The sequence below is a fragment of the Ovis canadensis genome, chromosome 1 (assembly GCF_042477335.2).
Source record: "Ovis canadensis isolate MfBH-ARS-UI-01 breed Bighorn chromosome 1, ARS-UI_OviCan_v2, whole genome shotgun sequence".
NCBI classification, from domain to species: domain Eukaryota; kingdom Metazoa; phylum Chordata; class Mammalia; order Artiodactyla; family Bovidae; genus Ovis; species Ovis canadensis.
In genome coordinates this window covers 251,079,414-251,102,696 of record NC_091245.1, presented here as the reverse complement: position 1 = coordinate 251,102,696, position 23,283 = coordinate 251,079,414, and the positions used below count along the sequence as shown (strand labels likewise).

The window sequence follows — 23,283 nt, the reverse complement described above, 5'->3', positions numbered from 1 at the left end:
ATCAGAGCCTGACATATTAGTAAGTATTCAAGAAATATCAGCTGCCATCATTTTTCTCATTACGAATACAACACAGTAAAATACTACTACTTATTATTACAGGTAGCACTTACACAGCACTGTTACAGCATTTTACAGAATCTTAAGGTGTTCAGTCCTCATTACTGCCTTGTGAGATAAGTACTCTAATGCTCATTTTACAGATGAGCATTTACTGTGAAGTGCATGAACTTGACAGTGTTGTGCAATCTGTACATACATTTTGTGGAAATTTAGGAGCAGGTAAAGAGCATAGAGAGCTGAGGTAATCAGGGAGGACTTCATGAAGTAAGTGACCTTGGAAGGGTGGGAAAGTGTGGTAAGGGCCTTGAAGGTGAAATGGAAGCTGCCAAGAGGTGGAAAAGATCAACATTTATTTACTGTGAGTGACAAACAGTTTCAGTGTTATGTTATATTCTGCACCTCAGAAATAACTACTAATTAGGAAAATTTTTAAATATTTAATCATGGTATTCTAAAGGGATAAAACATTTTCTTTCCCTCAGTCTTTGACCTTCTTACATATACATGTAAGAAACAGCTGCTAGTTAAAAAACTTAGTAAATAATGGTTTTCTTTCTTCTTTCTAAAATAAACCTTAGTGTTTTCATTCCATTTGCCTGTTTTAGTTACTACACCTTGGAGACTTTTTTTCACATGGATCTACCGCACCCTTTACTGCATAATACTCCACAGTAGGAATATACTGTGATTCATTTCTCCATTCTCCTACTGATCAGTTTTCCATTACAAGCACTGTTTGTAAATACAGTACTGTTGTTTGTGATCCTGTAGTAGTATCTTTGTTCGAGCCTTTTCTTGGATTGTTTCCTTTTGTTTTTGTTTGTTCTTTCATTCTTGGATTGTTTTGAGTGCTACTCTGAGGTATCAGTTGGAGTAGGAAAAGGCAACCGTCTTCAGTATTCCTAACTGAAAAAAGATTCCAAGGACAGAGGAGCCTAGCAGGCTACAGTCCCTGAGGTTGTAAAGAGTCAGATACGACTGATTCCAAGCAAGATGCCACGACTAAGGTATCAACAGATAACAGGAAGCGGAAATGCTGGGTCATACATCCAATTTTTAAAACGCGAATCAAGCAGGAGGCAAATGGAAATTTTCTGTACCATCGTTTCAATTTTGTTGTGAATGTAAAACAGCTCTAAAAAAAAAAAAAACAGCAGTCCTTAAATCAAATCAGAGATTAGGCCGGCTAGCACCGCACTCCGCTTGCATACCAGACCAGGAGCCGGGGGATCGAGGAGATCGAATCCTCTAGGCTGCTCGGGTCGAGACCGCGCAGAGCGCAGCCCTCCCGACAAACGCTCGAGGTGCGAGGACACCGTGACCTACTACCCTCCGTGCACGCGCTCTGGCCCCGCCTCCCGGCCCCTTTCATTGAGAAACGCCTTAGCGATCACGTGAAAGAGGCATGCCGGCTGCGTGACGTCATGCAGCGCGGGCCAATGGTAGCTTCTGTTTATGTCGGGGGGGGCGGGGAGTGGTGGTCGGAATATTCATCCTCACTTCGCCGTCGCCGCGCTATCCTCTAGTGCGGGTGGTGAGCGCCGAGCCAGAGCGGGAGGCGCCCCGGCTGCAGCGGTACGGGGAGGGCCGCGCCGGCTCCTTCTGCAGGTCTCCGTCAGCTCCCCTCGCCGTCACTGGGGCGCCGTGCTGCTCCAGGCCGGGGCGGAAGCTGCGGCCTTCGCGGGCTGCCGGATCCGCGTCCCGCCTCAGCGCCCGGAGGACATGCGGGAGAGAGAATGAGCCAGAGGGACACGCTGGTGCATCTGTTTGCCGGAGGGTACGTTGCAGCCGGGGCTTGCGGACGGTGGTTGAGGGCTCCGGGCTGAGGCCGAGGGCCGTGGCCTGAGACTCGGGCTAGAAGGGTGAGGGGGATGCGGCCCGGAAGCGCAGGGGTGAGGGGACTGGAGCTGGGAGCCGAAGAAGCCCAGAGGGCTGAGGCCCAGGCGGGGAGGGTGGGAGGGCGAAGCTGGCTGGACGTCAGGCTTTGGGCCCCCCCAGCCGGAGCGAGGCCTGGGGAGTGGCTGGCGGCGCTGGGGTCCACGTAGGCCCAGTCCACGCGCCGCGGCCTAGCGGGCTTCGGGGATGCGTGGCCGCGGGAGGACAGTAGCTGCAGGCCTCACGTAGGTTGTCCGGCCTGGTCGGGGGCGGAAAGTGCGGAGGCCGAGGACAAAATGGGCGCCGCACCTCCTTCTTCTTCCCTCCCTGGCGCGCGGGCTGCGGCGGGGCCTCACGTAGCTCACGCCCCTCCTCGGACCTCGCGCGGCTGATTTCCGGGCCCTAGTCAGTCCCGGTGAATCGTCCTGGGGCTTCCGGCTCCTGCGAGAAAGCTTAGGGGTTCGGTTGCTCGCAGTAGCTGTATGTTTCTAGCTCAGAAAATTTCCTTCCTGAGCTTTTCCAGGTTGCGAGGTGCTGTCTCAAAGCGACAGTGCGTCCAGTGTCAGATTCTTTTCCTGAAAATCAACCCTCCTACACGTCCGCTGCTTTTCGTCCGCTCAAAGAAGAAAAGTGGGGTAGGGGAGAGGTTAGAAGCTTTGACAATAGTTACTGTTTGTGCAAGGTTAAGACTAAAAGTCTTAGCTCCCTGTTTGCCAGCCCGAGTGCTACAGATCTTTTGTTCAGCCAACTTAGTCTCCTTTTTTAGGTTGTTCTTTCCAAATTTGGAGAGGCATAGCAATTTTAAACTTAGGAGTGACTTCTTTTTTGCAGGGTCATAAAGAGTCTTATCAGAAATGGATACGACGAATAATGCTGAGGTTCTTTTCTGCCTTTGTGACCATATAAAGTCGCATCCCCTCAAAGCATGCAGTTTGTTTCTGAATCAGCTACTTTAAGAATATTAAAGTAATACATACGCGGTTCTGTTCACAGTGGCTTCATTGGAGTTAGACGTGTGGACTCTATTGCCAGTGATGACCATGCTTTCCTTAGCATAGCACATTGACTCAACAAACATTGCACACCACATGTGGACCAGGCACTGTTCTGACATTAAAGTACTTTTCATTTAGTTTGTGAGACTCAGTTTTGGCAGGGTTTGCTTTCTATGTTATATGTTTACCAGTAATCTTGACAAATTAAATCATTTTAAAACCCATTAGCCATGTAGGTATTCTTGTAAAGATGTCTTGTTGTGCAAATAATTGGGTTCCCTTCTGTAATTAGATTATAAGGTAATTGTTGAAAGTTAGACGCACATCTACTTCTGGCCACTATTTTAATCTGAGTGAGAAAGACAAACTCTTTGATCTCAGTTGCTTCATCTCTAAAATGAGAATATTGAGACGGTTTCTAAGGCCCTGTTCTAGGTCCTAAAATTTTTATTGCTCTACATACTGTCAAGTTTTGTTTAAAATGTGCTCAGTCACATCCGACTCTTTGTGAACCTATGGACTGTAGCCCTTCAGGCTCCTCTGTCCATGGGATTTTTCCAGGCAAGAATACTGGAGTGGGTTGCCATTTCTTTTTCAAGGGGATTTTCCCCACCTAGAGATTGACCCCTCATCTCCTGCCTTGTTGGGCAGATTCTTAACCACTGAGTCACCTGGGAAGCCTTGTTAAAAATAGGGCATATTTATTTGCAATGTTAGCTTGATTGCACTAACTTCCCAATTTGGGAGCCCCTCTACCCCTCCATACTCCAGTATTTTGGCCTGGAGAATTCCATAGTCTCTATAGTCCATGGGGGTCACACAGAGTCGGACACGACTAAGCAACTTTGACTTTTCAATAGCCCCCATAAAAGAACTTAGTGTGTGCAGGTTATTTAGAGTCTTAAATGAAGTACTTGTTTATAGTACCTGACATAAGATAGATGCTCAGCCTTATAAATTCTTTCTTTGCATCCTGTCTCCATTATATGTAGTTGCATAAGTTATTTCAGTAAAATTTGGCTTATCTTTCTTAGAGAAACATTAGAACTAGAAACGATGGTAAAGATCATCTGACTTAGCTCCTTCAAAATATGGGGAAATACCAAGATGTAAAAAATGTGCTATCCAACATCAAACAACTTTTCATACATGTTGAGTGAGAGGGAAATAATCTCTAAGGAACCTTCCAGCTCTATCTTAAATGAAATCAGTGCTGTGGAATGTTCTGAAAATCTGTATGCTAACCATTGTAGAAATGCAAATTGACTTGTGGGAAACATTGTTCTTCATTGAAGATGTCTGGGTGGTTCACCTGTTAAATAATCTGCCTGCCATTGCAGGAAACATGTTCCATCCCTGGGTGGGGATGATCCCCTGGAGAAGGAAATGGCAACCTTCTCCAGGATTCTTACCTGGACAGTCCCGTGAACAGAGGAGCCTAGTGGTCTACAGTCCCTAGGGTGGCAAAGAGTTGGACACAACTGAGCATGCACACACACAGTATATCTCAAGTTGTGCATTTAGGCAATCATTTCTTGGACGTTCTTTATAGAAAACTAGATTTCATTTTTTTTATCATGATAGAATTATGTAAATTGAGTTAGGGAAACTTACTTTTTACTTTAATAATAACCAGATAGAGAAGAGGAATTATTTTTATTAGCTGTTGTGCAAGAACCGAAAACTTTTCACAGTCACATCTAATCATTAGACAAAAATCATTTTAAGATAGAGCCTTTGAATTGTTTTCCTTGATAATTATAATAGTATTTATTCAAATATGTGTTTGCATCTCAGATTTTTAGGAGCCTTGAAGTGATATTATTAAACCAGAAAATTTTGAAACATTCTAGCCTTGGAGAAGGAAATGGCAATCCACTCCAGTATTCTTGCCTGGAGAATCCCAGGGACGGGAGCCTGGTGGGCTGCCATCTGCGGGGTCGCACAGAGTCGGACGCGACTGACGTGACTTAGCAGCAGCAGCACTGGACCTTGGGTCTGAGTGACAGCCTCACATGTGTAACTCGTGCTTTAACACACCCTTTGGTCCCATTAAGTTTTTGTCAGGGTTAATATTCAGAGTAAGGTCATCGGTTAGGTTGATTGTATTAACGGAGGCCATTCATGACAGCCTGCAAAAGATGTAAATACAATATTATTTTAGCTATACTTTTAATAACAGTGTTCGTATATGAAGATTTAAGCAGTATGTTTTTACATTTTTTGGTAGATCTACATTGTTTACTTGTGTGGCAGTTCGGGGTTTTTTTCTATTTGAGAGAGAGAGATTGCCACAAACAGGAGGAATAAATCTCCAACTTAGGTGGATGAATTTTTTTCCTGTGTAGCTCCTGTGACAGTGAGAGCTTAAAACATATAGTGGGCAATCTCAGGCTATCTAAGATTGTTTATTTTTATATCCTGGAATTAACCCAGTCATTTATTAAACCATTTATTTTTCATTTATTCAGTAAGAATCTCTAGTGGGTGTCAGATATCTTGTTTCTGCAGAAATTTTGTGATAATATTTGTTAAATGACTTCACCTGTTTCCTTATAAGATCTGGGCAGAAGTAGAATACTTAAAAGCATAATGAATGTGGTTTATATACAGTTTACTTTATCTACATTTTTGCTTAAACTTACATTCCTGTAAGGAGATTATTGTGGTATAGCATTGTAGGTCAGGAACCCCTGGGAGTTCCCAAGAACTTTTGGTGGTCTGAGATGTTAAAGCTCTTCTCATAAAAATATTAACACATTATTGCCTTTTCGCTGTTGATGTTTGGACCGCTGGTGCAAAAGCAGTGCTGCCTTAGCATGCTTCAAGGCAGCATCCCCAGACTGTGCCGGTAGTCACTAGCACTTGCACTTTGAAAACACAGGTTCACTTAAGAATGTTTTTGAAACAGTAAAAATTAGTTTTAAATCTTGACGCTTGTGTATACAACTTCATTTTATATTCTGCGTGAGAAAATGGGAAACACGAATAAAGTACTTCTGCAATTGTTGCAGCCTCAAACTGAACTAGCCTCTTTTTTCATGAGAACCACTCAACTGTGACTATTCAGACTTGAATATTTGGCAAATACTTTCTCCAAAAAAATGAAAGAAGTGGGCCTGTTGCTTCGAGGAAAACCACTGGTAGCATTTGTTGCCATGTGATAAAATCTGAGATTTTAAACACTAATTGGAACTTTTGAAATCTTGAATAGATAGGGGATGTAATTTTTAAGATATTGTATAATAAAATGTATCGGCATTTGAAAGACCTGTATAATCTAGTGAACCAGTATTTTTTAAATGACCAGTGCATGATGTTATAGAATAACACATAGGTAAAGGAATCAGAACATAAAGCAATGGGTTTAAATTTGGGTTTAACAAAGTGAAAGTTTATTGGTGTAGTCCAGATTCCACATTGCAGCTAATTTTAAGAGCCTACCACATGTCCAGTTTTAATGTAATATTGAAAAATGCCCACAATTATCTGAAAAGGGGGGATTGAATTGTTATGCTCAGTAAATTATATCATTAATTATGGTTTCAGTGCCATGGTTGAGGAAAAAATTGGAGCAGGGTAAAAGAGAATAATGGGGGTTGGGGAACACTGTAGTTCCAAGTAGGGAGTCTTGGTGGAGTCCTAACTGAGAAGGTGACTTTTGAACAAAGACCTGGAGGGGAGAGAGTTAACTATTTAGGTAGACCAGGCAGTGAAAAGGCCCTTGGGTAAGTATAGCCAGAGTAATAGAGCCGTGTTAGGCCATTTGGCTTTTTTTCCTGAAATGGGAATAGTCACTGCAGGAGTTTTCAAGGCTAACTCTGGTTGCCATGCATAGAGTAGACTGTACATAGGGCAAGGCCAGAGGTGAGGAGATGATTCGGCTGTTGAAATAATCAAAATGAGAGGCAACGGTTCTTCAAAGAAGGTTGTAATCTATGTAACGTGAAGAAAAAGTAGTAACTGCAAGATTTTTAGTTTGGGCGCCTGAAGGGGGAAGAAATTATTGTTAATTGAAATGGGCGAGATTGCAGATGGAATAGGTTTGGGGTAGAGGAAGATAAGTATATAGTTCCATTTAAGACGTAAGTTTGAACAGGGTGCATGTGTTAGGTGAGCCCAGAAAGGAGGTCTGGACTAGAAACACACATTTAGTAATTAATGGTATATAGATGGTAACATGAGCTTACTTGATGTCACTAAGGGAGTAAACATAGGGTAAAAAAGAGGACCTCTGGAAATTTCAGCAAAACAGATCAGAACAAGAGGAACCAGCAAAGTAGACCACAAAAATGTGCTCTGAAAGTCAAATGAAGAAACAAATATATACAATATTAGGAAAGAGTGGCTGATCAGTTGTCCTGTGTCATTGTCTGTTAAGATGAAATCTGAGAGTTCTTCATTATTGAATTTAACAGTTGTGGAGGCCTTTGGTTACTGTGATTAGCAGTTTTCAAGGCAGTGGAAATCTGCCTTGAGGAGTGGAAATCTGATGGAAGTGGGAGAGAAATTAGGCAGTAAATGGAATTTTGACATTTGTTGCTGGGGGGAGCAAAGAAACAAAGCAATAATGGGGGGAGGAAGTTGTTATTTTTACTAAACCTATCTCATACCCTCAGTATATTTTGCTTCTATAGTGAATTTTAATCCTGATACCAGTTTTTCCATGTTTATCTAAGTTGTTGGTTAATGTCTTTTTTTTTCAATATTATTAGTGCTTTGATTTTGCTTTAGCATTTTGAAAAAGCCTAGCTTGTTAGTTTTTTTCCTGCATGAGAAACACTACAGATACCCACCCCTACCAAGTACCATTATTCTCAACCACATCTCACATCTGTCTGACTTTTCATAAGTTATTCTGTCAAGTATATAGGATATGTCTTTGATTCTTCAAGAATTTGTATCTTGCTCAAACATTAAAGCTTCAGAGTAAGTACCTCTACAAATATATTATCAGAGAAAACAGTTTTCAGTAAGACTTCCTAAACATGGTTTTTCTACAATTTCAAAGACAGGCTACATTTTTGTGATTGCAAAATTCTGACATTTTAATGAGTCTTTTTCTTTGAGGTATTTCTTACTTTGACTAATGTCCTAATTAGGAAATTACAAGGGAGTATTACCTGCAGCAGAGAGATAACAAAATATTTTAACCTATTCACTTTGCTTTGCAAAGCTAAACTCTGCAGTTGTTTGACAAAATAGGTTTGCTTAATGTTAACAAATGTATTTGTAAAGTACCTATGATATATATATATACATAGATATAAATATATGTGTGTGTGTACACATCGTTATTGTGGACCCAAGCAGAATAGACTGTCGATTTATGAATTACCTTGCCTAGTAAAAACAAGTGTCCTGATCCATGCATGCTCAAAAGGTCAAAATCAAAGATGTATGTGCAACAACCACAGTCTTAAATCCCATTGCTTTTTCATGACCCATCCTTCCCTTGGGGCTTCCCTGGTGGCTCAGACAGTAAAGAATCTGCCTGCAGTACAGGAGACCTGGGTTCGATCCCTGAGTTGGAAAGATCCCCTAGAGAAGGGAATGGCAACCCACTGTAATAATCTTGCCTGGAGAATTACATGGACAGAGAAGCTTGGTGGGCTGCAGTCCATGAAAGAGTCAGACATGATTGAGCAACTAACACTTTGACTTTTCATCCTTTCCTAAGCAGAAACCTGGGGCACCAATTAGATTCCTCCACAGATATGTCTAGTAAAAGTCTCTAAACCCAGAGAAACCGAATCTAGTGGTTCAGGCCCTTGAGGCTATCCTGATGATGGCGTTCTGCATATGCACCGACCCTAGGGATTTATGACTCTTGGCATCTTGGCTACAACTGATACGCTTGTTACTCATGTTAGTGAATAATTTCTTTTTCCCTTTCCCTATCTTTCCCCAACCTCTCAAGTTTCTGATTCCTGTGTTGCTGTAACTTGGGTGTAGGAGAGTACCTGTTTTCCCAGATTTTTTTGTGTTTTCTTTTTTAACCAGTTTCTTGGTTACATTGTGCCTAGCTTCAAGGGGGGAAAAATTCCATTCTAAGCAGTTTTTAGCCTCTGCTTTACTCTCAAGGGATCTGTACGCCCTTCAGTAGTTAGAATGTCTGACGTGTCAAAATTTTGTCTTCATTATATACTATAAACAAGTAGAAGCAACATTAGAAAGTTCTGAGACATTTACACTCCCAAATTACCATAGGCTAAAAATGGGTCTCCAATCCAGTTAATTCCTGGGGTGACTTGATTTACTTATTGTATAATTTCTCAAACATCATGAAAATAGAATAGTTTTAAATGTCTTGTAAAGATGTTTATTGATAACCATATTAAACAGTTCTTAAGTATTCTCTAAAATCAATTCATAGTTACATGGTAAGCTCTCACCAAGCAGCCTTGGCCTCATATCTTTTAAAGGTGTGACATTTGCCTTTGAAACTTTAAAATGTGCATTGATCCAAGTATTCATAGTTCTACTAAGAGAATGTAATTGAAGTTTTTTAACCTGGATATGACAAATGTATAGTTGCTGCTGCTGCTAAGTCGCTTCAGTCGTGTCCGACTGTGCAACCCCATAGACGGCAGCCCACCAGGCTCCCCCGTCCCTGGGATTCTCCAGGCAAGAACACTGGAGTGGGTTGCCATTTCCTTCTCTGATGCATGAAAGTGAAAGGTGAAAGTGAAGTCTCTCAGTCATGTCTGACTCTTAGCGACCCCATGGACTGCAGCTTACCAGGCTCCTCTGTCCATGGGATTTTCCAGGCAAAAGAGTACTGGAGTGGGGTGCCATTGCCTTCTCCGAGTATACATCAGAGGGAGTGGGTCAAGGGTAGAAGCAGAGAGACACTATTTAGAAGGTTGCTCCAGTAACCTTAGTACAATATTGTGGCTTAGACCAGGGTGGAAATGGTGAGAGGTAGGTCACGATTCAAAATTTATTGTGGAGTTGTGAGTCAAAGACATTTGCACAAACATACCATTTTTCATGGAGTTCATTGAGTCCCAGAAATGTCAACCACATTCTCCAGTTAAAAACCCTTGCTGTTTTTAAAGGACATTCACTGCTAAAAATTTTGATCAAAAAGTTATTTGAAAATAAAGATGTATACATGAGGTTTTTAAAAAAGCTGCTGAAAGATCATGAAAACCAACATTTCCCTGCTGTCTCCCTCCCAGTGGGCACTTCTTATTTTATCTGTTTAATCATTAGGTTTAGAATTCTAGAATAACTTAGCTTCTGCAGTTGCTGAGAAATCTGATGCTTTTATGGCTTCTTTGTGTATGTGATCTCTTGTTCTTTCTAGAAGTCTCTGCTTCTACCTTTGCCCCACTCCATCCAATGTATACTCAGTATTTTGAGGGATTGTAGTACTGTAACTTGACATGAGTTTCTTGGATCCATTGTACCTGTTAAACCTGAACTCAGAGTTTGAGTTCATGTTCTTCAGAGAATTAGGCTTAGTTTTACAATGTGGGTGGGTATCCCACTTTGCTTCATTACCTGTCAGCGTTCAATTCTTTGCCTTATCTCCATCTTGAGTACTTGGTGCTCTTGGTCTTTAGACCTCTAAGGGGTCTCAGCAAGGCAAAAATGTTACTGCTGCTGCTGCTGCTATGTCGCTTCAGTTGTGTCCGACTGTGTGACCCCAGAGATGGCCTCCTACCAGGCTCCTGTGTCCCTGGGATTCTCCAGGCAAGAACACTGGAGTGGATTGCCATTTCCTTCTCCGATGCATGAAAGTGAAAAATGAAAGTGAAGTCGCTCAGTCATGTCTGACTCTTAGCAACCTCATGGACTGCAGCCCACCAGGCTCCTCCGTCCATGGGATTTTCCAGGCAAGAGCACTGGAGTGGGGTGCCATTGCCTTCTCCGAAACTCTTTGGTATTTCCCTCTGCAAGCCTTTCTTCTTTGCCAAGACAGTTAATCCTTTCCATTTGCTTCATTGCTTGAAACCTTTCTCCTGTCTTTGTCCTTGCGGCATTTTCCTTTAGACAGAGGAGAGGAGCTAAATCTAATGTAGTTATTCCTGTTTTCATAGAATAGGGATTTTAAATGTTTATCAACAGCAATAGTTTTGTTGTCTACATTGATCAATTATTTCAGTGTACAAAATAATTACTTTAAAATAGCAGCATGAGAAACACTGAAGTGTTACTCTTGTACTGCATACCTATTGCATTTTATAATGTACTCCTTCAGGACAGTATAAGTGTTTGTGTGTATACCCACTTACACTTAACCCCAGCTCTATACAGTTTAGATCCTCGTGTGTTTTATTTATTGAGTTTTTTTTTTTTTTTAAGGGATCATACTGTATATGTCTAGTTTGTGATCTGGCCCATTAGTAATAGTTCCATTAAAAAAAATTTAGTTGCTATTATCAGTAATTGACACTGACAACTGTTTTTAAATTTATGTAACTTTATTGGGGAAGAAATCAGATACTAGCAGAACTATTGGTTGATCACTCATCCATTGATCCATTGCATCATTTATTCAGCGCTTTATTAAACTGTATTAGAAGATAGATTAATGTACTAATATTTTCAAGCCTCCTAACAACTTAAATGAAGGTTGCAAAATGTTTGAGACCCTATTTTGGAAGAGTTGGACGTGACTGAGCAACCAGCAGCACTTCACTTTTCTTTGGAGCACAAAAGGCTGTTTGACTTCCGATTTCCATTCTCTGTAGAAGAACAGGTCACTCCTTTGTTGACATGCATAAAATAACATCACGTTTTCAGTTCTTCTGATGCTACAAATTCAACAGTAGTTTTCCAGCCACATCAGTTATGAACATAAAGTATATTATGTAATCTCAAATCTTTTTAACCATGGAAGGCTTAAATAAGAATGGGTGCTCTTAGAATAAATCTGCTTCCTTTGATTTGACGACTCAGCATCCATCTCAAAGAGAGATAAGAAGGCCTTCCTCAGTAATCAATGCAAAGAAACAGAGGAAATCAATAGAATGGGAAAGACTAGAGATCTCTTCAAGAAAGTTAGAGATACCAAGGGAACATTTCATGCAAAGATGGGCTCAATAAAGGACAGAAATGGTATGGATCTAACAGAAGCAGAAGATATTAAGAAGAGGTGGCAAGAATACACAGAAGAACTATACAAAAAAGGTCTTCATGACCCAGATAATCACGATGGTGTGATCACTCACCTAGAGCCAGACATCCTGGAATGTGAAGTCAAGTGGGCTTTAGGAAGCATCACTACGAACAAAGCTAGTGGAGGTGATGGAATTCCAGTTGAGCTATTTCAGATCCTAAAAGATGATGCTGCAAAAGGTTTCTGCTAATCACGAGGAGCAGTCATCACCATGAAGGATTTTAGTACTTTTCTAGATATAAGGACATACAAGAATTGGGTTCATAAAATCAGCTCCTGGAAATAATCTATCTGAAGACCTGTTCTGCCGGATTTTCCCCAAGCACAGAGTGCCTCATTTACGCTCTCCACCCTGAACTCCTCTCAGGGGGTGTTGAAAATCAGCAGCTGCATGGTTTAATCCTTGTAGAGGTAGATGGTAAGGGTCAATTTGTAGACAGGGTCCCCTCATGGTCATAAATTTCCCACACTTTGGGAAGCATTCTGTGACTCTGTTGTCCCGTGGTGCTAGGAAGGCATTCCTAGATCTGGCAGAGATTTCACTCATAGGCCACTCGGTGTGCTGTTAGTTGACTGGGTCTTTTCAGCAGTAACCAAAGGACTCTGTACAACCTGTGTTACTAATCTGTTATGATCCAGGGGGAAATGTCCTCTTATTTATCTTCCTGTATCTAGAGTTAGGGTCATAACTCATAAAATTATGTTTTTGTCAGATACTCAGTCACACATTTGGTAATGCAAGAAACAATAATCTTGTAAAATAACTAGCAGTATTATTAAAATTGGAAGAATTAAACCACGATCTTGCACTCGGTACGGCCCAGTATATCCTCAGGTTGTCAAGGCTATTTCTTGAGTATTGAAAGATAAGGTAGGAGTTTGAGAAATAGGATATATCTCACATAATTGTCTCAGATTCAACACAAGTAATATCTGGGCAAGAAATACTAAATAAACCCTTATAACAGCATTTAAAGCTGTGATATGATACACTAATACATTTTAACAATAGCACCCACTGTTTGGATTCTTCAGCTAATTTTTCTTGCTAGGTAGATACTAAACTCTTACTTTTAGCTTCTAAATGTTTCTGTACAGTCAAATACATGAAACATGTAAGAAATTGTTTAGTCTCCTAAATACAGAAATTGTAGATTTTAGTACCTTCTCAAAGCCCCAGTTGCTCATTTTATTTCACAGCTCTGTGCATGTGTACTAATTTATGAATTAAGTAGAGTTTTGTTCTTTGTACTTTCTTGTAGATGTGGTGGTACAGTGGGAGCTATTCTGACATGTCCACTGGAAGTTGTGAAAACACGGCTGCAGTCGTCTTCTGTGACACTTTATATCTCTGAAGTTCAGCTGAGCACCATGGCCGGAGCCAGTGTTAATCGAGTAGTGTCTCCTGGACCTCTCCATTGTCTAAAGTGAGAGCACAGTACTCATTAGTTGTTGTTGTTGTTGTTGATTTACCTTAATGATAGCCTTGTTGACTTATTTATATTCTGCCGTATTTAAAAAAGGTTTTACAGACTTAATGACAGAATTACTCTCACCTGTTCAGTAGAAACAGTGAACATCCCTAATGGAGAGAAAAACTAAATTGAATAATATAAAACATTATTTCCAAATCATGTGCATTTAAAATGTTTTTCTACATTTATCCATTTGATTTATTTTCTAAAGACATATTTCAGAAAGATATCAAAATAAACTCATACTTTGTGTTTTTGTTTCAGATTATGAATTCTAAAACAATTTAGTTTTTGAAATGTGATAATGTTAAATACTAATTCTTGTGTGTGTGTTTTTAATTTTTAAAGTACTTACACATAAGTACATCCAATTAATGACAGTCTGATTTTTATACAGCCTAAATATAACCAAGATTTAAAGCAGATTTTAAAATGTAATTTAGTGTTTGGCATTTCTTGGTGGTTTGAAAAAGATGTGTTTTTACATTCTGTCATACTTCATTATATTACAAATTAGATTAGAAATTTCAAAACTGTTGAAAACTGGGGACTTGCCTGGTGGTCCAGTGGCTTAAGACTCCATGCATCCGAAGCACAGGCCCCTGGTTTGATCCCTGGTCAGGGAACCAGATCTTCACACGCCATAACTAAGACCCAGTACAGCCAGATAAATAAGTAAATATTTTTTTAAAAAACTATTGAAATTGGATTTTACATGTTTAACTTAAGTATTTAACTGAATGGGCTTCCAAGGTGGCTCAGTGGCAAAGAATCCATCTGCCAATGCAGGAGACGTGGGTTTGATCCCAGGGTTGGGAAGATTCCCTGGAAAAGGAAATAGCAACCCACTCCCATATTTTTGCCTGGGAAATCCCATGGACAGAGGAGTGTGGTGGGCTACAGAAAATGCAAAGAATTGCATTTTCTGGGTTGCAAAGAATTGGATGCAGCTTACCAACCAAGCACAAGCATGAGTGCGTAACTCAAGGCCTATGTGTCTCTCTTATCAGCTCACTTGGAGCATAATCTTTTTGAACTTAGTTCAATAGTGTTTATTTTGTGGTAGCAAGTAAACCCGTACTTTGTATTTACTTTCACTGCTAAAAGGTTTCATCACTTTTTTCAAACTTACCTAAGTACTTGAGTAGGCAGAATAAAACTGTTAACAATTTCGGGTTAACATGCCATTTGAAGTGAAAGTGAAGTTGCTCGGTTGTGTCTGACTCTTTGTGACCCCATGGACTGTAGCCCACCAGGCTCGTCTGTCCATGGGATTCTCCAGGCAAGAATACTGGAGTGGGTTGCCATTTCCTTCTCCAGGGGATCTTCCCAACCCAGGGATTGAACCCAGGTCTCTCGAATTGCAGGCGGATGCTTTAACCTCCAAACCACCAGGGAACATGCCACAGTTACAGATAAATACTTCTATATGGTAAATGATAATCTTTTAATACCATGATGTTGACATTACCACTGACTTCCTCTTCTTAAAATTCTTCCTTTGACCTTTTTGACAGTACTATCTTTTTTTTATTTCATTTTTCAGTGGTTTTGCCTTCTCTGACTTTCCTCAGAGGCACTGGTAGGAATCCCTCTGGTTTCTGTTTTAATTTCTCAGTTTTCCAGGGACTGTAACCCGCCACGCTCCTCTGTCCATGGCATTTCCCAGGCAAGAATGCTAGAGTGGGTTGCCATTTCCTTCTCCAGAGGATCTTTCCAACCCAGGGGTCAAGGCCAAGTCTCTCTCATCATCCGCATTGGCAGGCGGATTCTTCACCATTAGTGCCACCTAGGACTCCCCCATGTGAAAAGTCAGCTTAATGTTTCACGTGTCATCGGTACCCAGATGACTTCCAAGTCTGCATTTTCTTGCCTTAACCTCTCTTCGTATTCCCATTTTTCCCCCTCATCAGTCTGTTTTATGGCTTCTTCCTTTTTTCCCATCATCTCTATTCCGAGATAATTTACATATTATAAAATTCACCCATTTAAGGTGTATAGTTCAGTTGTTCTTAGTATATTCACAGAGTTTGCATTCAGAGTTGTATATTCACATCACCACACTCTAAATTTAGAATATACTCCTCATCACCACAAAAAACCCCTTCCTATTAGCAGTCACTCCTGTTTTCTGTTCTTCCCCCCTGTTTTCTCACCGCCCCCCGCCCTAGGCAACAACTACTAATCTATTTTCTATCATTAAGGACTTGCATATTCAGGGAATTTTATGTGAATGAGATTATGTAATATGTGGTCTTTTGTGCCTAATTTCTTTCACTCAGCCTGTTTTCAAAGTTCATCTATGCTGTAGCAAGCATCTTTTTGTTGCCAAATGTTCCATTGTGTAGGTTTGTACTACATGTGTTTATCCACCTATCGGTTAATGAACATTTGCATTGTCTTCCCTTTTGGAGTATTGTGAATACATTACAAAAACCTGTTTTCTTGTTCATGTTTTCTCTCTTGGGGGATATCTATTGTATTAGGAGTAGAATTGTTGGTCATTTTAACACTTTGGGGAACTGCCAAACCATTTTCCAAAATGGATGCATCATGTTACATTCCCACCACCAATGAATGAGGTTTCTAATTCCTCACCAAAATATAAAATAAAAATTCTCACCAGCCTTTGTTTTACTCCATCTGTTTTTATGTAACCATCCTAGTGGGTATGAAGTGTTTCATGGCTTCTTAACCAGGAATTTTGGGAATTCCCCCTTAGGTTTTAGGGTCTCATGGATGAGCTTCCAGAGATCTATAAATTAGGTTGAAATTGTGTGCAATATTGTGAGTATTTGCAAGTGTTTTTCTATTTTAAAGGACAGTTACCTTTCTTAACTTCTCAAAAGAATTTATCACAGAAGGGAGTAGCAAACACTGAAATTTATCAAATGTGTTCTACAATTTGTCATTCTTAATTCTGCTTCTGTCTAACCTAGTTTTATCTAAAGTGTTCTGTATCATCTATATCTGTCATCTGGCAGCATGGTAAAAATGCAAGTTGCTAAACACTGTCCTGTACCTATTGAATCAGAATACTTTGAGGGTGTAATCTAAGAAATTTTCATTTTGAACAAATGCTCCAATAATAATGATAATATTAAGATTTATCAAGTGTTTACTGTAAGCCTGGTACTCTTTTCAGCTCTTTTTTTTAAATTAACTTGGGTTTCCCAGGTGGTGCTCATAGTAAAGAACCTGCCTGCCAGTCCAAGAGACATGAGAGATCTGGGTTTGATCCTTGGGAAGGGAAGGTCCCCTGGAGAAGGGCATGGCAACCCACTCTCCACTTCTTGCTTAGAGAGTCCCGTGAACAGACGAGCTGGCAGGCTGCAGTCCATAGTGTCGCAGGGTCGGACACAACGGAAACGGCTTAGCACATAGCACACATTCCTCATAGCAACCACCACCCTACCTCCCCCCTGGAAATGTTATTTTCCTGTTTACTGTTGATGAAAAATAAGGATAAGAGAAAGGTCAGTACTTTATGTTTCACAACTAGTCAGTTACCAAAATTGGACCTTATATTAAGGCCCCACAATTCAGGCCCTTAATTAAGCATTATGCTCAACTGCCTTTCAAGCAGTCATTCTTAAGCATATAGATGCTTCAGAACCATTGGCCTCGTCTGTTAACTCTGAGTTAAAATACCTACACTTCATCAATCTATGTTTCTTACCCCCAAATCTCATTTAATAACTCACCTTCAGAAAGCCTTCTATGACTTGGACATGCCTCTCTGTTCCTCTCCCTGCTGAGCCTGTGTTTCAGTTCAAGTTCAGCTCAGTCGTGTCCGACTCTTTCTACCCCATGAGTCGCAGCACGCCAGGCCTCCTTGTCTATCACCAACTCCTGGAGTTCACCCAAACTCATGTCCATCGAGTCAGTGATGCCATCCAGCCATCTTATCCTCTGTCGTCCCCTTCTTCTGCCCCCAGTCCCTCCCAGCATCAGAGTCTTTTCCAATGAGTCAGCTCTTTGCATCAGGTGGCCAAAGTAGAGCCTGTGTTTAGTATTTACTTATTAATATGGTCTGTTAAATTATTTACTTCAGCCTAATTCTTTTTTCCACAAATGGACAGATTTCTCAGTGGCAGGGTCCTTACCATCTTTTCTTACTTACTATGTTTAGTTTTTACACAATAACTATCCAGTATAGTAAATGTTAACTAATTAGAGGGAGAAACAGTAGCAGACTAACCATTTTAGTACCCTGAAGAATGTAAGTGTACTAACATCAGTAGATTAATTAATAAATTACTAGTAGATTAGTACTAACATTAGTAGGTAGATTTTTGCCTTTTCCCTAAAGTGGTTGGATAACATGCTACTGCAGTGGGATAGCATTGTTCAGTATCAAGGAAGGGATCTCCAATACTAGGACGCAACTGCATTTTTAATTGGGAATTGAAGTTGCTGGTAAAGATAGTAAAATGGAGGAGATTAAAGAAAAGAGTAGCATGATCATATGAAAATGTAGAAATCTATATTGATGATTATGTCTCTGAAACTTTCAGGAAAGAATCTAAATGGAGTTTCACTAGTAAATCTGTCAATCTTTATTATATGCTTTGTCAAGGAAAGCAGGTTTTCATAAGTGAGGTGAGGAACACTGACAAGAGCATTTATAACATAGTACAAACAGGAGATTTAGACTTTTATATTTTCTGTATAAATAAAGTACCGCACTTTGAAGGACTTTCCTTTCTAAATAATATTTTTCTCTTTCAGGGTGATCTTGGAAAAAGAAGGGCCTCGTTCCCTATTTAGAGGATTAGGCCCCAATTTGGTGGGGGTGGCCCCTTCCAGGTAAAAAAATACATACAAGTTAATTCAGTTGTGGCAGTCTTTCTTGTTTCAAGTTTAATGAGAAGAGATGCCGACAAGAAGTCAAGATGATAAAGATGAAGCACTGTGACAGGTTGATACCAGTAACCATCCAAAAGGATGGGCAGATTGTGTCATGTGGAGGTGTGAAGGGCCTCAGTTGTCATTGTCATGTATGAGATTGTCATGAAGCAGTCTCTGCACCAAGTTCAAAACAACCAAAAAGGCCTTAATATTTTGTCATTTTTCTCTGATATCTTTTTATCTTAGATTGACTTTTTTCATGATAGAACACAGCAGAGTTCACATTCAGAAAATGTGTACCCAGGCCTCTGTATCCAAACAGTGTAGCAAAACCAGATCCCATTATTTATGGGATTTCAACTTTTTGTGGGCTCTTTCTTTTTAAAACCTGATCCAAAATTCATTCTAATTGTGAGGTCTAAAAAAATGTGTAGTGTAAAGCTTGACACATCACCTTAAACACATCCCCTCTCTCCCAGTGTACCTTTCTACACACAGTTACTCTCTGCCCTGCCCATATGATAAAAGTTTGGTTTAAAGTCTTCCTTTATTTTTTTCTGGCTAATTGTGTACATGAAAAGCACAATATATATGTTTATTATCATTTATACAGATTGAATCGTATTGAACTATTCACCAAGTTTGTCTTGAAGCTTTTTCCATGAAAATAGCTGAGTTTTTTAAAACTTTTATAGTATGATTGACCCCCTTATTTGTAAACCTTTAGATTTATTCCCAGATTTTTGCTGTTAAAAACAATGGTTTTGGAAACATAGCTGTGTGTTTATCTGTGAGTACTTAAGCAAGTATTTTTCTTTAGGATAGTTACCTAAAAGTAGAATTTCTGGACAGAAGGGCATATGAACATTTAAAGTTAGCGAATAATTGCTCAAATCCCTTCTTAAAAGGCATGCCATCCTTTTATTCTCAAGTAGGGAATTAGTTGCTCTTTATCCACATATTACAGATGTTGGCAACTCTCCATGTGTTTTAATACTTGCCAAATAGATTAGCCATGATTTTTGCTGTTTTAATATGTTTTATATTGGTGCTTTCATGTCCTCTTCCTTGTAACTATTTTCCATTTGTCTCTCTCTTCTGTGAATTACATATGCATATTCCTTGCCCATTTTCTCATTGGGGTGCTTTTTTTTCTTATTCATATCTAGTAATTCAGTGTTTATTCCTCTTCCTACTTTGATATCATTCAGTATATCCTTTTTTTTTTCATGAAAAAGAATATTTCATTTTCAGTTTTATTGACTTCCGTATTTTCTTAAGCACGTTTAAAAAAAACACATCAGTGAGATTTGCCTTTCCCTTCTTAGACAGAGAATCAGGATTGTTGGAAAACAACAAGATATTTGATACAGCAGCAAGTAACTCAGTGCCCGGAAAGCTGTCAACAGTGAGGAGGTAGTTGAATGCATAAAGTCACAGTTAATAAGTTAGCAGGGAAAATATTTACAAATTTAATGCAGTGTTTACAAATGTTAGAATACCTGATACGACCCAGTGTGACTGATTTCTTTTGCAGTTGTTCTGTCTGTTTAGGGATGCTGTAAGCTACTCTCTGTGTCGTATAGGTTGATATATAGCACAGTGTATCAGAATTGTTGAACATTCACTTTGATTGTTAGTTCTGCCTTCTCTCTTCAAAAACAACATAAAATACCCACATCACATCTCCTGTCATGTATTTAACTTACCCTTAGTGCTATATAGGCCTTTCAGCCTTATTCATGTGTTTTCTGATCGTCAAAGTCTTATACAAACACTTTTTGTTTCAGTCAGTTGCTGTTAAAATATTGGGATATGAGCATCTGTTTGAGAATGCTTTACATTTAAGTTTATCTTTAACAAGTCAATACAAAAAATACTTCATGGTTTTCTTTAAAAATATGTAGATAGTACATGAAAATGTAAATAATAACTTAAGATTTTGTTTTATGTTTTTAAATTTCTGGACTCTGAAATAATAAAGATCAATTTATATGCCATGTAAATCTTATTCATTAAGCAACATGCTTATTGACAAAACTAAAATCTTTATTTTAGAGCCATATACTTTGCTGCTTATTCAAACTGCAAGGAAAAGTTGAATGGTTTATTTGATCCTGATTCTACCCAGGTACACATGATTTCAGCTGCAATGGCAGGTATGAATACGTGATATTAAAAAACAAAATTTTCTGACACCTAGAGACTTAATATTGCTTTTTGATGAATTTAACCTTGTAAAGTTAAGGCAATGTGCTTTTCATTGATTCACATCTGCAAGCATGATTTTTACATTTTTTAGTATGCCATAAATTTGATTAAATAGTATATGTAAAATCTGTTGTCAGTTGGCATTTATGTATTTAGAAGTTTGTGATACATGCAGGTAATATAATATTTACATTGTCTTGTGTAGTCCGCTGAATATTTTGTGATCACTTTTAACTGTTTTAAGAATCCAACCATAATTACACTTAAAATTATAGAGCTGTAATTTACTCTTTTCTCCTCAATTTCTGTTAGTGCCTTTTCCTTTTTTGCTGCATGTTTTGGCTTCTGTCTGAAATGTGCCGGCAGTTCTTGGTAAAGTATTCATTTTGTCCTGTGCTCAAATGCTGAGATTTTTGTGAGTGGTGTATTACTGATAACTCAGTTATTATTATGTATGTATTGAAAACTATGTTTAGCATTCCACATAAATCACACTAAGATAGCACTGAAAATGTAGCTGTGCACCAGATACCTGTACAAGCTTGCTCTAGAAATGTTTCCAGGAACTCTTTAATCATCATTCATGAGAATATATGATTGTGAATTAAAACAGCTAGTCTTGGACCTCTGCACTACCTTAAAGATAATCTGGGAGATTGGTTTGACCAGTATGGTTCTGGAATCATTTGCTGCCATGCATGTTAGACAAAGCCATGACCTTTATTTCTCATCAGAAAATTCTCTCTAGTTCTGAGATTTGGTGCATTATTCAATCATGCCTCGCATTTCTAAATTATGCTGTGACTTTATAAAGCAAATTGTAACTACCTTTATCAACTGTTGATCGAGAAATTGAATGTCAGATGCTTGATAATGAGTTAACTATTTTCTGTTTAGAAATAAATTGGATCAATTTCAACCACATAATTAATGAACTAAGTGTAAGTTTGAAATACTAATTTCTGAGAGGTCAGTAGCCATATAATCTAGTACATACCTTACAAACTATTTTTATGGCTTTTTATATTTAGTTATTATTGACTGACTCACAGAGTTTTAAAACTGGAAAGCTTTAAAGATCAAGGTGGTGAAATACTCTTTACCAAAGAAAAGAGATCTTAGGCAAGTTAGGTAGTTTATGTGACTCTCCATTACCTTAGGTTATATTTTGAAAATCAGTTCTTTAATACCACAGAGATCATCTAGTTACAGTTAGAGTTTTTTAATATATTTTGATAAATGTTGGATATGAATATCTATGACTTTTCTCTCCAAATTAGAGTCTAAAAGTTAGTGGCTAATTTCAAACTATATAACCACTATGTTAGGGTCTTTAAGAATATATTTCTGGATTATCAGTGTTCATGTTTTTATTTTTTTAACCCCAGAAAATTGTAAAGAAATGTTAATCTTTCTTTTTTGAAAGACTTGATGCCAAGAAAGTAGGTAAGCAATTATTTTAAGTTGAGGATAGTTGTTAATATATTCAGTATTGCAAATTTAGGGTTTCAGAAAACCAATTCCCACTGGAACATCTTTCATTAGACTATCTCATCAAAATTTATTACTATATTTGTATCATACTGCAAAGATTTTCAGTGGAATTGTCATTTTGTACTTTTTTCTCAAATGTGTACGAATGTTAACTTGTAGTTCTGTTTTTATCTATGCGTTGATACTGTTTCCCAACTTGAATTTCTTGAATTTTGGTAAACTGAAAGACTTACATTGTTCAGAGAGTATTGTACTATACACTTGTGTAATTTGAAAATACTTCTTGCATTTGTTTGCAGTTAGATTTTTTCTGAGAATTACATCTTCAGAGCTTCTTTGCAACTGTTCATGAGCAATAATATTTAGCTTTGCAGTTTTTATACATAGCTACATGGTTGGTGAAACTGAATGGTCCCATGCAGACTTGTTAAGGTTGCCTTTGGCCCCCTTCACTCTTGTAATAATGTAGACTGGTTTTTCTTCAGGATCATTTTTAGAGGTCTTCAAAATATGAACTGGGGGTGCAAAGTGCTTAGAGGCAGTCATTTGAAAATTTGTTTTCTTACTATTCAAAAAAATGCTAACCTTGTCACTTTAGTATAAAAAATGTACCACTGTTGATAACACCCGCAAGATTTTGCCACATCAAATAGCACATGCATTAAGGGTTTAGTAACTATGTACATAATTTTTATTCCAAGTAACCTCTTGGTTCAGTTGCCTTTTGCAGTCTATTCATATGAAATTAAATACTAAACTATTTAGTTTAAAGGACAGTTTATTTAAAGGCTGTCTTATTTTCATTTGTTTTAGTGTTTCAAGGAAATAATGTAAGAATTTGTAAACTCCCAACTTGAGCTATAAATTTTCATGCATTAAAAAACTTTTTTCTAGTTGTGAGGCTGCTTAATCAGGTTAAGTAATAGTGACTTTGTTTTACTACCTTCCCCGCTCCCCTCACATATGACCTTTGGCAGACTAAATATATCTTAATCATTGAGGGTATATTTATTTTCTTGAGGGTTTTTGTGTGTTTTTGTTTAAATGAGTTTGCATATCCCTCTGTATACACCTACACAAAGGTGTGTATACAGAAAGAATAGTATTAAATTTTTTTCTTCTATAGTAACTCCCAATCTTCCAAAGTTTTTATCTGGTTTATATATACTTTAATATATAACAGTATAGA

At 38.7% G+C, this 23,283-nt stretch overlaps 1 protein-coding gene and 1 long non-coding RNA gene across 2 annotated transcripts in view; one reads left to right on the top strand and one right to left on the bottom strand.

Moving 5' to 3' along the window:
* The first annotated feature begins 1,514 nt into the window (after nt 1-1,514).
* SLC25A36 (solute carrier family 25 member 36) overlaps nt 1,515-23,283 on the top strand; it is a 34,172-nt gene continuing 12,403 nt past the window's right edge. The window contains exons 1-4 of the mRNA XM_069580948.1: nt 1,515-1,840; nt 13,326-13,490; nt 18,270-18,347; nt 20,448-20,548. Coding sequence (XP_069437049.1) covers nt 1,800-1,840; nt 13,326-13,490; nt 18,270-18,347; nt 20,448-20,548 — 385 coding nt within the window. The 5' untranslated portion in view covers nt 1,515-1,799. The remainder of the gene's footprint in view (nt 1,841-13,325; nt 13,491-18,269; nt 18,348-20,447; nt 20,549-23,283) is intronic.
* On the bottom strand, nt 13,225-17,531 carry LOC138435833 (uncharacterized). Its single transcript, XR_011255269.1, has 2 exons — nt 17,243-17,531; nt 13,225-14,185 (listed from the first exon to the last, which is right to left on the bottom strand). It is a non-coding gene; the product is annotated as an uncharacterized lncRNA (long non-coding RNA).